The 14,655-nt window shown below is 40.8% G+C and overlaps 1 protein-coding gene across 1 annotated transcript in view; it reads left to right on the top strand.

Moving 5' to 3' along the window:
- BCO2 (beta-carotene oxygenase 2) overlaps window positions 1-14,655 on the top strand; it is a 303,719-nt gene that overhangs the window by 275,041 nt on the left and 14,023 nt on the right. The window contains exons 17-21 of the mRNA XM_082274647.1: window positions 72-174; window positions 1,276-1,404; window positions 3,447-3,607; window positions 7,397-7,564; window positions 10,109-10,237. Of these exons, the coding sequence (XP_082130773.1) occupies window positions 72-174; window positions 1,276-1,404; window positions 3,447-3,607; window positions 7,397-7,564; window positions 10,109-10,237 (690 nt within the window). The remainder of the gene's footprint in view (window positions 1-71; window positions 175-1,275; window positions 1,405-3,446; window positions 3,608-7,396; window positions 7,565-10,108; window positions 10,238-14,655) is intronic.

Raw genomic sequence — 14,655 nt, forward strand, 5'->3', positions numbered from 1 at the left:
ACATACATGCAGTACAAAACAGCAGATGAGTATTTATTACCCTTTTTGCCTTTTTATTTGTTAATGAATAGGTGGACTGGAGCAAGTTCATTGCTGTAAATGGTGCTACAGCACACCCTCATTATGATCCTGATGGGACTGTGTACAATATGGGAAATTCTTATGGGAAAGAAGGTAAGCACGTGTTATGATTATGTCTTCATTCATACAATGTTTGCTAGTGTACAACTTATCTTTGCAAAAAAAAACTTGGGAGTTATATGAAATTATATTGTTACATTTTTATAAAACCATTTAATTACTAGAGGAACTGAGCAGGCAAACTCACTGAAACGTAATAAATTCTCTGTTTGACATATTGAACACCAGCGTAACTGCTAAGTATTCTGGAGTGCTATATTAAGCAGATTTCAAAACATTTGGTGGTGACCAGTACCCACTCACCCACCACCTCCTGCCTGTTGGCCAGTAAGGCTGCCAGTTGTAGTCTTGCGCCATCAATGATATAGAAAGGGGGTGTGAGCACATAGTAACGCACGCTACAGTGCTCTGAAAGTTGGGGTACCAAGAATGCTGGAGAGGGTACCCAGAATGCTACAGTACCTGGTATTCCCTGTCCAGATACCTTTGGGGTAATGACATGCTTTCTTTCATTAGAAGGAATGTATTGTATTAAATAATTTCCATTATCAGCGTATTTTTATTATGTTTTCATTGTAGGTGATGCTCTTTAAAAGAGAAATATGGCCAAAGTTCTTTTGGTTCTACTTCTCATGTTTACCACAGCAGTGCACTTACTTGTGCTCTCCAGTGACCCAGAATCAGCTGACAGTGGGCTAAAGCCCCCTGTCGGCTGACATCCTATACCTACTGCAGACACTGGAGGGATCCCAACAATAATGCAAAAAATGTCGGAATCCACCCAGATGCCTTACAGGCTGCTGCCTCTGTGTGCTGCTGAGAGCCTGAACCAACTGATCCTGCCCTCTCTCCTGCCCAGTGAGCGCTGGAGGGACAGAGCAGAGATAGGGTGACTGACGGTCACCACTCTCTGCTCAGAAAACACTGATATCTGAGCGATCAGCAGTCACGTGATCGCTCATTTCACTGGCGTAGAGCCAGTAGGGGAAAGTTTGCAGGATTGAACTGATGCTGCAGCAGGTAGGTATGTATGTATGTATGTTTTGTTTTTGTTGTTGTTGTTTTTTTTTTTTTTTAACCCTGCACTTCTCCTATAAAGCTTATAAGCACCATAGGACATTTATTTCCTTACAGGTACACGGTACAATATAATTAGAGTTCCTCCTCAGAAGTCCAGCTCAGGCGAAACTCTGGAGGGAGCACAAGTCGTATGTTCCATAGCTCCAGAGGAGAAAATGAAACCTGCCTATTATCACAGCTTCGGTGAGTTGGGTTGTGGATATCCAAAAGAGAATAATAGATGAACTTTCTCAGCTTTTTTTTTTTTTTTTTTTTTTTTTTTTTTTGTAATTTGTTATGGCAAATTATAAAATGTAAAAGTAGCCAAATTACTGGCTACTGAAAACATTTTTTATCACATATTTTCCTGGATTAAATCTATGATGACGCCAGGAAAATTGTATAAGAACATTTTTTTAGTGTTTGGCCAGCTTAAAGTTGATTTATAAAAATTTCACATAACCATTCATCAAGTGAAAGTGCGTGTAAATTTGTTCTGTGTGAATGGTGCAAAAAATGTAAATCCGAGGTGTCAAACTTGCTGCTCACTTGCGGCGCAGTCAGGGCGCAGAATGCACTGTGCAGCGCTCAGTGTATTGCAGGGTGTTCGTGGGGGGGGGGGGGGGGAAGAACACCCTGCAAATTCGAGTGTCCGGTGAATGACCAAACAGGCTAATGTTTGTCCCGTCCCTACCTAAAAATTATGGATTTTTTTGTGGTAAACATGCATTTACACTTAGCAAACACATGCGGCCAAAGAAAATTTTGACAGTGTCTCTTTACTGGACTTTTATAAGTTTTTTTTATCTTGACAAAGAAAAATCTCCCACTCTTTACAATGCCTTATGTCACTAGTTTTCTGCAGCACCTATATTTGTGAGCAACTATTTTCAAAGATAAAGCATATGAAGGGCAAAATTAGAACCAAAATATCAGATGAGCACCTCTAGAATTCATTGTGAATTGCTACTAAATCAAACCAGATATTGATGTGTTAGTTTATCAAAAACAGTGTCAAATATCACACTAGGTTTATTCTGCCCTTTTTAAATTTTATAATAAAAAATATTATACAAAAATTAAAGTGATTGTAAAGTTTCGTTTTTTTTTTTCAATAAAAATAACAAACATGTTATACTTGCCTCCCCTGTGTAGTGGTTTTGCACAGGGCAGCCTGGATCCTCCTCTTCTTGGGTCCCTCTTTGGCTCTTCTGTCCCCTCCCTCCCTTTAAGTGCCCCCACAGCAAGCAGCTTGCTATGGGACGCCCAAGCCGAGTCACAGCTCTGTGTATCCATTCAGACATGGAGCTGTGGTTTGGCCTTGCCCCTCTTTCTCCTCATTTGCTAACAGACTTTGATCAACAGCAGCAGGAGCCAATAGCGCTGCTGCTGTGTTTTAGCCAATGAGGAGGGGAGTCCTGGAAGGCTGAGACAGTCGTGGACATCACTGGATTGAAAGGGGGTTCAGTTAAGTATTAGAAGGGGCTGCTGCACACAGAAGGCTTTTTATCTTAGTTATAAAGTCAGGTTTTTTATCTTTATGCATTACTTTAAGTTGTATTACTTAGATGCATTATCTATATCAATGGTCATTAGCATCTGATCTGCCTGACTTTTTCTGCTCATCAGCTATCCTTATTATTAAGGTCTTTTATGTGAGGACCAAGACAATTCCTCTTCCAGTGTGGCCCAGGAAGGTCAAAAGACTGCATTTTGCTGCTAGGTGGCGCTAAGTATTATAGGAAATTCCCTAGAATACATAGCTCCATTTGTGGTATATCTTGTGAATGATTTACAATTTACAATCCAAAAAGCACAGTATATAACCTAATAACATTTGTTTTTTGCCCAATTTGCTCAGAACAAATGTACATATATTTTCACTTGGTGAACGGCTATGCATTTTTTTTTTTAAACCAACCTCTATATAAGGGATTTGCTTATTGTGGTCCTCCAGCTGTTGCAGAACTACAAGTCCCTTGAGGCATAGCAAGACTCTGGGCTCTGACTGCCACAAGCATGACACCCAGAGGCAGAGGAATAATGGGACTTGTAGTTTTGCAACAGCTGGAGGGCCACAGTTTGCATATCCCTGCCCTATATGATAGATGTGGTCTTAGTAAACACTTAGCTTGTAACCTGTGTGATCATTTGAATTAGTTCAATTGTAGAAAATCATTTTATAGGCTTTAAGGCAGTAAAGTTGGGCTTTTAATGGCTGCTTTCATTTTGCTTTTTTTCCAAAGGAATGAGTGAGAATTATGTGGTGTTTGTGGAGCAGCCTCTGAGACTGAACATTGTAAAGTTATTGATCAACCAAATTAGAGGAAAGTCCTTTGCTGGGATCATGAGTTGGGAGCCTGAGCTTAACACGGTCTTCCACGTTATTAATAAACACACAGGAAAGGTAAATTGTTTTCAATTAGTATCAATACACAAAAGCTTGCCCTATAATTGCAGAATTCATGGCCTGCATGATATAAAAGGGGTTTGCCATTACCAACATCCTTCTAAGATTGTTAGTTGCCTGGTCATCTCTGGCCCCAGTTTTGAGACACAGACCTAGAACAAGCATGCAGATTAGCTATTTAGAATTCCTGGTCTTGGACACTTTTTCAGTTTAAAAAAAGCTTAAAAAAAAAAAAGCTGTTCCTTTAAAGCCCAATATACAGCATAGTGCTTTTGCAGTTTTGTTTGTCCCAATACATGTTGTACAATACCTGGTTGATCATGCCTGTTCCTTTGTTCCCCTCTGTAATCTGAGCACATTTATCATGTCTGCTGATCTCTGGTAGTGTGGTCAGATTACATGCCTCCCATCATCCAGCTCTCTCTTTAGTGTCTCTGCATTCCCCCCTCCCTCTCTATCTCTCCCTGTCCCTTTATGTGCCGATCTCTCCTCTCCTCTCTCCCTCTCCCCTCCTGCATCTTTTCCCTTGTGGCTGTAGAATAAGAGGAGATTGTATCTCCTCTGTTTTAGAAACATAAAGTACAAGTGTGAGGTTTTATTTTATTAAATATAAAGCTAAATACCTTCTACGCCTAGCTCTGCTGTGTGGTTACATGTCCTACTTCTTCTAGCTTGCATATGTCAGAGGGGAATCTCAGCCCCTCCCACTGTACTCAGCGCAGGAAGGAGAGTGGAGGGAGGACATGTGACCACCCAGCAGCGTTGGGCAAAGAAAGTATTTACCTTTTTATATCTTACTAAAACAGAGAGAATACAAGTAATTTATATATGTGACTTTACAACCACTCTGCCTCACAATGCAAAAGTCAGTAAATTAGTCTGACAGCCAGACAGCTAGCATTTTCAGAAGCAGTGCGAGCATGCATTCATTCTCGCTTAGTATATGTTTACTTTAAATAATTTGAGTCTCATTTTTCAGGGTAAAAAAAAAAATAATTTCCAGTTTTTCGTATAGCATCCAACCATTCTCTTTCATTTTTATCTGTACTAGCAGGAGTAATTTGATTGGTTAATGTCAACAACACAAACCGCTTTTATTCAGCATTAACAGCTAAATAATTCTTATCCTCTCTTCTCTCCTTCTATCTATTTGTCTGTCTGTCTGTCTATTGCTTTAACCCATACAAGCAATCAGAAAGTGTGATCAGGAGAAAATATGTAGTTTCAGATTGTTTGCTCTGGCTTATTGCACATAATAATTAGCACTTAAGGATAGGAGCTCTTTACTAAATAGGGCCGCTTATTATAAGTTGAACTGTTACATTTTTTTAATAGGATGTTTAATGTTCCTGATTCTAAGGCTCCATTAACATATAGGCGTCTCAGATCACGGGCAGAATCGCTGCTATTCTGCCTGCAATCCAGAATCATTGCAAATTGCGGGACGCCCATGCAATTCCTGTGACTTATAATGGCACCCCAAATGCGGTGCGATTGTCGCCCGACAAATCGCGGTAAAATTGTGCAAACAGATTTGTGGGGACACCTATCGCCCAAAGGAAGTTCTAGTACTTCTTTTGGGCGACACATTCCCAGGATTCTTTTTGCGGGATTTTACCGTGATTCATTGGGCGACAATCACAGCAAAATCGTGCTGCGTTTGGGGGGCCATTGCAAGTCACGAGAATCGCATGAGCACCCTGCGATTTACAATGATTCAGGATCATGGGCAGAATCAGGGAAATTCTGCCCGCGATCCAAGACGCCTATATGTGAATGGAGCCATATTCCCAGCACAAAGCTGCGTATGTGGCAGGGAGCTTACAATAACCTGGTCACATAATGCCATTGTCATTTTAAAAAACCAATGAATGTGCCAGCTGTGGCATTGCAGTGAAACGCATGCAGCAATACAGCATGGCTTTAACCAACATCCGATGGTCTAGAAATGTTACGTTACACTATTTTGTATCTTCGGATGCATCAAGCCTCCCCAGGTAGTCAATTTGTCCCCAATCCAGCAATACTGTCAATAATGCTGCAGAGCCGCTTCTCAAAATCATCTGAGCTGAGCTGGCACGCATTCCCATTCATTTTTTGGTTGGAGTTTGTACTCTATACTCTATGCACCAAAAGTGCAATTACACTGTAAAGAGAATTTTGCATTCATTTTGGTCAATCTTCTTTAAAGCGTTGGTGGTTTTTTTTTTTTTTTAAACTGAAGTTTTAAATGTTAATTTTTGGGTTTTCTAAATTGCAGTGTTTTTCCAGGACCTCTCATGCATATAAACTCCAAAAAGAGCCATATAGAGTTGGGGTTGGGGAAGGTGGTGGGCATGAGTGGCTAATCAGACTTGTTTTAAACAACAGACATTTAGAGAGTCTCTGTCACCATTCGGTACTCCCAATTTATCCAATCCTGGGCTGCTTTGACAGGACAAGCTTGGACACTTCCTGATCGTACCGAAGCTTGCCCACCTTTTTCTTCTTTCTACAGCTTTCTTTTCTCCAGTGAGGCAGCCCATAATGCTTTATGCACAAGGGTGTATGGTCATACAATTTAAAATATGCTTATGTTTGCAGCAGCCAGGAGCCCCATCTACTAAATAATTCTACCCATGCATTACAGAATACACTGTATGCAGGCATACACTGGTAGTTGTACAAACCCATGTACAGCATGCAAACGTATTCCCCGAACGCAGACTTTATTCGGTTAAGGAACACACCTGTATGCTATACATAGGTTTACACGAGTACTGGTATATACTTGCATTTACCAATGTACAGCATTTTTTATAATACTGTGGGCAGAATTATGCAGCAAATGGGGCTCCCAGTAACTGCAAATATAAATCTATTTTATGCTGTACCGCCATACACCCTATGTCTGTGTGTATGAAGCCTTGTAGGGATAGACCTAGAGGAATATAAGGGGGCATAGAGATTAGTCACCTCTATCACTCTACCCTGCGAGAAAGATACTGAAAACTGCTGCAGGTATATTCAGACTTCTGGGTGTCAGAGCTAACTACTTGCTAGTAACTTTTGGTGTTTCTTACAATGACAATCTCTTTAACCCCATTGCTAAATGCCAGAGGGGTGGATGCTTATTTTTGCAGTGCTGTTTTTTTTAAGCATTGGGTGGCTGTTCCAACTGTTAATACCGGTAAATCAAACCATGCTTGGATGACTCCGTCCACACACAGATGTTGGGTACAGTGCCAATCCAAGCAGCTCTGTACCTTCTGATAGTGATTAGTCATAGAGAGACCAGTCACAGTGATCACATATATACACACCCTTGTGAGTCTTCTCTTTCTTCTTACAATGAACAAAGGAAGGATTCAGGAACTAATTAATAATTCATTCATTAGTTCCTTATTACTGTAGATATCATGGCAGCAGCCGCAAGTAAAGTTTAACCCTTTTACCTCCACTCCTGTCTAATACATATGATCTCCTTTTATCTCTATATGTTACCTGTATATTAACTGATCACCTCCTTTATCCTGCACATCTGTACATCAAGGAGACGGCGTGCATTCAGGGCTGCTCATCTGCACGAGCACCCTTGGCAAATTACTACAAGCAGCTGCTGCATCCCCATAGACTTTAATAGGCTGCCTTCACGCAGCACCTGGCGGATCAAACCACATAAACAGACAACCCATTCACAGACCATGGGTCCCAGCCCCCGTGTGAATGATACAGGACTAATAAATACTTGCTGCAGTTGTACTAATGTTTTTATAAACATATGTTTATTTTAATGTGTCTTTTTAGAAGCACCCTGTGAATTTTCACACCAAAGCTTTTTCAACCTTCCATCAAATTAATGCCTTTGAAGACCAAGATTGCATAGTGCTTGATCTCTGCTGTCAGGACGATGGAGGAGCTGTGGGACTCTTTGAGCTGCAGAATCTGCGTAAATCTGGAGAAGCATTAAATGAGGTGACTGTTGAAGGGTGGGAACATTTCTAGCAGGGGACCAGGGGGAAGAACCTTATTTCTGCTCCACTGGCAGTTCTCATCTCGCCTCCTGATCCCAGTAAACTTTAAAATAAAATAAAAAATGTAGGTAGGAGTTTTGTGTTAGAAGAGACTTCTAAGTGCCTTTCCCCTTCCTGGGACTCATGCTCAGTGCAGTGTACAGTCCTGGCATAAGTAACAGCTAGGTGCTGCTCTAATTTAACAACTGTATGTATGTATGGGTGGGAGTTACAGCATCAGTGGTTCACCAATGGCCGAACAAGAAAAATCTCAAGTCTGGAAGAACAGGAGACGGTGGCGGTGAGTTATCAATAAGGGGAAGCCTGGAACTGCATCAGTGGAAGAGAGCAGAATAGGAGGTAAGTCCTAATTTGCAAGCATGCTGTGCTAAATCTGCATTGTGTACCCAGAACTATAGCCATGCACATAATGGCTACAGCTCTGGATAAACCAATGCAGTTTCAGCCCTGCTTTAATGATCTTTCCTACTTGCTGGTGCTTGTATCGTTTGGAGGGAGTAATATGCTCCTAGCCAGGTTTATGATCCAGAAATCCTGAACACACTGTAAAACCAGGCCCTTGACCTCTGCTGCAGGAGCAGGACACATGGTCATGAACACACAACCAAGACTGCTGATTGGACAAAGAATCAACAGCTGCAGCAAAATAATGCTTCTAATCTGCTCCCTCTACTTGCCAACATGTTCCCAGTCAGCTAATTCACACTGCAGCACAGTCTTATTGCATAGGTCCCAACTGTCCCTGATTTCGAGGGACTGTCCCTGATTTGGAACAAAGTCCCTCTGTCCCTCTTTCCTCCTTATTTGTCCCTCATTTTGGTCTGATCTAAATAGTTGTATGTACAATGCACTATTTATCTTTCAAACCTGCATTTGTAAATTTCAGAAGCCAGTATAAAGAAATAGTATTTATAAAAAAAAAAGCACTTGTGGGTTTTAACAAATATTTTTTTGGTATGATTCCCCTTTATGGGAGCATGGCAGGGGTGTGTCCTATGGTCTACACACTTTTGCTAATAGGTGTCCCTCGTTCTCATTTCAAAAAGTTGGGAGGTATGTTATTGGCTCAGAGTGCCGGCCCTTCCTCGCCCATTCTGAGTTCCGCTGTGCAGGGGGATGCGCATGGTTATTATGGGAGCGAAGTGGTGTGGTAACAAGGATCTTTTCTGCATAAAGGTACTGGCTTATATTTATTTTATTGCTGCAGTGGCTGGGAAAGGGATTATTATTTCTTTAGTAACCATGTGCTTTAAATATTACCACCACACCAGACCTTTAAATATACTATGTTATTGTCAAACAATACTTTTTTCATGGTCTTCACCAAAAAGTCTCAATATAAAACTTGGTAAATCATATATTTAATATATAATCCTTCCAGCTGGTAAAATTCTAATTGTTTGCTGATTAAGGGGGGTTCTGTAAGGCCTTGTTTCCACTGAGCTGAACGGTTTGGGTCGGTACAGTTTGGAAGGGTTAGAATGGTCCGGTCTATTCAGGTGAGCGTTTCCACTGCAAGTCGGGCCACCAGGGACCATGCGGGGTTTACACCGAACGTGGTGTTTGTTTTGCTCTTTCATTTGACTTGAGCATTGAAGTTTTCCTGTCCGCCAATTAGTGGAATCTATCAGGTGACGCCAGTAGCTCCGCCCTAAGCATACCATACCATTTCCTATGGCCCTACATCTGAAGCAGGACCAGGAATGGGGCGGTTTGGTTCGGTTGTATGGGCCACTTTCATAATGGAAACACTCAAATTAGCGTACCGTACCGAACTGACCTGAACCGATCCGCTCAGTGGAAACGAGGCATTAGTTTTCCTATTGAGGGTGAGATGACAAATTCTGTTGAAAACCCCCTTGCCCCTCCCCCAAAACACTGATACCCTCCTTGTCCCCCACCACTCATTCATCTGTCAAAGCTCTGTGCCTAATAGTTATGTCAGCTCAGTGTAGGTCAGTATCAGATTTTACCCATGGTTAAAGACCTTCTCTTCTCCTCTACAGGATGCTGTTAAACCATGGATTTAGTAAGGCTACGTTCACATCTTGGCGTTGCTATTACAGGAGTTTTTATGGGCGTTTTTTCAGGCGTTTTTATTGGCGTTTTTGCAGGCGTTTTACAGGTGTTTTTTGTGCAGGCGTTTTTAAATTTAATAGAGACCAATTGAAAACGCCTGTAATCTGCCCAAAAAGAAGCTCATGTACTTTTTAGAGCGTTGGGCGTTTTGCTCACAGAGTCAAAACACTCAGATGTGAACAGGGGCCATTGAAATGAATAGGATTTGTCTTGTTGGGCGTTTTGAGAGCTAATCCTAGAGCAGAACAACTCCCCCCCCCCCCCCCAAAACGCCTACATGTGAACGGAGCCTAAAGGCAGTATTGTTATTAAATAACTATAAACCGTTTTTTTTTTTTACAATCTTTGTCATTTCTCTATCATTAAAATGTGGTTTGTCATATTATGTGATAACTTTTATCTGCAGGTATATAATAGTGTGGCTAAGGCTTACCCACACAGATTTGTTATCCCTCTGGACACCAGTGCCAAAGGAGACCTTACCAAGCCCCTAAACTACTCTACTGCTACTGCTGAAAAGAAAGCTGATGGAAAGGTGGGTAATCTGTTGGCAGAAAGGAGTAATTTTACTTGGTTTTTTAGAGATAACATTTTTTAGCTTGCGATAGTCATCATTTGTCCTGCTGAATTCTCTTATTTATGAATTCCTTTTATTGATAAAATTAAGGGGCATGACCGATAAAAGGTCTGCTGATTGGCTTCCGGAGTGTTCTGGCCAAAAGGGCTGTATCCCTGTCAGAGCACATAAGCACAGCAGGGGAGATCTCTGTACTAACATTGCCCTGCTGGGTTGAACAGAAAAAAAAAAAAACTAGTAGTATGTACTAAGCTTTAGGTGTACATTTATTAAACTGAGGATTTATCTCCGTTTAGTTCTTTACAGCTCTCGGAGGAAAATGATCTCCTCTGCAGCCTGTTTATTAAGACGAGAACTTCTGTTCTCAGAGGGAGAGCAGAGGAGATCTATCTATCTATCTATCTATCTATCTATCTATCTATCTATCTATCTATCTATCTATCTATCTATCTATCTATCTATCTATCTATCTATCTATCTATCTATCTATCTATCTATCTATCTATCTATCTTCTTGGACTTCTGCCCTGCTCTGCAGCACTCAGGAAAACCTTTCTTCTTCTATAGATGGTTGAGTGCCGGGGCGATTACCCTTTATGCGTGCCACTTAATCACTTAGGCAGCAGTGCTTTTTTATTAGAGGGTAGTGGTTGGTTTTCTTATGGTGGACTTATGATCATGAAACTTACGGTAGGTGCTAGAGATATTGGTCAAATCTTAGCTGCCTTACTGGGGTAATTTGTTACACATCCAATATATAGACTCAATGTGACAACCCTTGGCAAAGTGCCATATCCCTTTAGGTAAATGCATACAGACAGTGAAATGCCCCCATTTTATTGGGACTTTTAGGGCACTGGAATTGCAAAAATCTATATAAGTGAAATGCGTAAAAATTTAATTTATTTGTACATCAACATATAAAAAGAAGAGACATGGCTAACTAGGCTACTATTACACCAACTGTGAAATGTATGAAAATGTGATGAATCTTCCTCCACCTGACACTTTTCAGAGAATTCACATATCTTTCATCAGGGGTATGAGGAGTATCATATAGTCAATCAAGTGGTGTTAAATTAAGACATGCCATGTTTCAGTTAAAAACAAAATTTGAAAGAATCTGTACTCTTGGCCAGCATAATATAGTGTACAACATCATTATGTTTCAGAGGCATAGAACAGGAGAGAACACCACCTATATTGAGGGAGCAGGTAGCACTGAGGCCTTAGAGAGCCAAACCCCGGCCTTAAGTACAGGCCTAGAACATGTAGTCCCCAATATGGATGAAACAGTGGGGCTTCTAGGTAGAGAGCCTCATAGGTGATGATGTTTGTGGTAAATCACCAGTTTTTGAGCATAGAGGATAAATTTCCAGTCCTCCGGTCCAGATTTCAAGTGGGGTATGATCCAAGGGTTATAAGGCAAGCACCCGCAATGACCTTTGTAGGATTAGATTGTAGTAAAAGCTCTGAATTCTAGATATTTCAACCATGCTAAGTGTATTGTACCAGGCTGTAATTGAAATTAATTCTGCTGTAAAGAACATTTTGTATATGGCAGGACCCAACACATGTTTTGTTTAGAATAACTCCTTTATGTAGCTGACTCAGAATACCCTCTTATCAAGAATCCTAAAGGTTTATCTACTTTTTCTATGTAAGATATTGATTTTTTTTTCACCACTTACTGTATATATAGAGGCAATTTTTTTACATTTGTTTCACAAGTGTTAAAATCTGCATTTTTTGCTGGAAATTACCTTACACCCCCAAACTTTTAGATATTTTCTGAAAGCGAGTGTTCTGTAGAAAAAAACAGTTGCTTTTTTTTTATTTAATGTTGCATATTATTTTTGCAACTGTTTATCAAATGCATGTATTTAAGAAAAAATACACTAAAATAAATGTTATTGCAAACACAGTATATTACCATTTTTTTGGGTGAAATAAAAAAGATGGGGTTGCATTGAATAAATGGATACCAAACCAGTCAAGCCTTCAATTTCGAATGCAACCATGAAATCTCAAAAAAGGATTGCGACAAAATCAGTAGGCGACACTTTTAAAAGCATTTACAGGTTAGTTTAGAGTGAACCAGAATTATGGCCCTAGAATCGGTTGCATGGCATTCTCATTTAGTTGAATAGGTTGCATTCTGCAGATGGTAATAAACGGGATAGTAGTGATAATTTTTGTGATGCGAAGCATTGTGACTGTGGTATACGTACACCCCCCCCCCCCCCCCCCGTTTTCTTTACAGCTAAAGGGGGTAGTAAAGCCGCAGCTGAAATTAAAGTTAATAGTTCGATCCTGTGGTTTCTGCACTTCTAAGAGTGTAGGTTCACTCTAAAGTGGAACTATACTTTCCTTGTCTCCAGCACTGCAGTGTCCCGGAGCTCCCTGTTGGCCGCTGACATCGCCCAGTCTGTTTTGTAGCATGCGTGGGAGTTTAACCACTTTACCACTAAGCCTATTTTTGACACTTTTTGTTTACAAGTTTAAATCAGTATTTTTTGCTAGAAAACTACTTAAAACCCTCAAACATTATAATATATTTTTTTAGCAAAGACTCTGGAGAATAAAATGTCGGTCATTGCAAAATTTTTTGTTACGCGGTATTTGCGCAGCGGTCTTTAAAACGCAATTTTTTTGGAAAAAATTAGAAAAATCACATTTCACTGCATTTAAAAAATACTAAACAGTAAAGTTAGCCCATTTTTTTTGTCTATTGTGAAAGATGATGTCACGCCGAGTAAATAGATACCCAACATGTTATGGTTTAAAACTGCGCCCCCCCCCCCGTGGGATGGCGACAAACTACGGTCAATAGAGATCTCAATCTGCGACGCTTTAAATTTATTTACCGGTTACCAGTTTAGAGTTAGAGTGTAGCTCTTTTTTTTTTAATTATTTCCCACGCTCTGGCGATCGCGGCGATACCTCACATGTGTGTTTTGAACAGCGATTTCATTCGCGGCTCGACTTGCGTATACGTTTTTTTTTGTGCGCGAGCTAACGGTGACGGGGGCGGCTAATTTTTTTTTTTTTCCTATTTATTTTTTATTTTTTTTTTACCTTTATTACAGGTTTTTTAAAAAAAAATAAAAAATCTGATCACTTTTATTGCTGTCACAAGCAATGTAAACATCCCTTGTGACACCAATATGTAGTGACAGGTACACTTTATGGAGGGATCGAGGGTCTAAAAGACCCTAGACCCCTCCACTACACTTCCCTGTATGCAAAACGCCGAAAACTGCAATTTTGCATACAGCCGTTTTTCAAATCTGCCGCCTTTTGCAGCACAGTAACCCGGAAGTGAAGTCATGGACGCCGCCTCCGGGTTACGTCATCGGAGACCCGATCTATGCCGTTTCCGGCATTCATCGGGACTCCATCCAGCCGGCGGACGTGCCGGCTGGGTGCTCGGGGCTCCCGGTGGGACGGGAGCCCCGAGCAAAGCCACGGAAGGCGGCGGGAGGGGGGGGACGTCCCCTCCCGCCCCCCGGGTAACGATCGAGCGGCTCCCGAGCCGCATCGGTCGTTACCGACGGAAAGCCGACCGTCGGCTTCAAACAACGGTACCGGGATGATGCCTCTAGCTAGAGGCATCATCCCGGTATAACCACGCAAAGTCAGCCGACGTAGGTCTACGTGGCTAGACGTTAAGTGGTTAATTCATCTCACCATTGCTGTAATTGTACACAAAGGTGTGTGTGTGTGTGCGCAGCTTCATATGCAGTACAGGCAGACAGGTAGGAAACTTTATTGCAGAAGAGACCTGGTGGGGTTTATTTACTAAAAATCTAGAGTGCAAAATCTGATGTAACTCTGCATAGAAACAAATCCACTTCCATTTATTTATTTATTTTTTTAGTCAAACCTTAATTGAACAAGCTGAAGTTAGAAGCTGATTGGCCACTATGAAGAGCTGCACCAGATTTTATTTTTGCACTCTTCAGTTTTAGTAAATCAACTCCAGAATGTCTCTTCTGTTCTAAAAATTCTTCCTATTTTGTATTTTTTTGTACTAAAATTCCACTTTATTGATTACAGGATTTGGGTGTGCCTCTATAACACATCCAGCAATTTATTTGGAAACTACAAATTTCTGTTCCTTCTAAAATTTACAGTGATTTTATTTGACTGTGATCTAGAGATCACGACTTACATAAAAACAGAAGCACACCAAAGACCCCCATGGGTTTGTGTATGCAGATAACAATGTTGCCAGATGATATAACAGGTGTGGAAGATGAATGCTTTTATACAACTTTGCATATTGAATGTACTGTAGATATTATGAGTGTCTTGTATGCCAGTGCATACTTAAAATGCCAAATTGTTTAATGATTGGAATCTGTTAATGCCAT

Source organism: Pelophylax lessonae (assembly GCF_965119305.1).
Source record: "Pelophylax lessonae genome assembly, chromosome: 12".
Taxonomy (NCBI): domain Eukaryota; kingdom Metazoa; phylum Chordata; class Amphibia; order Anura; family Ranidae; genus Pelophylax; species Pelophylax lessonae.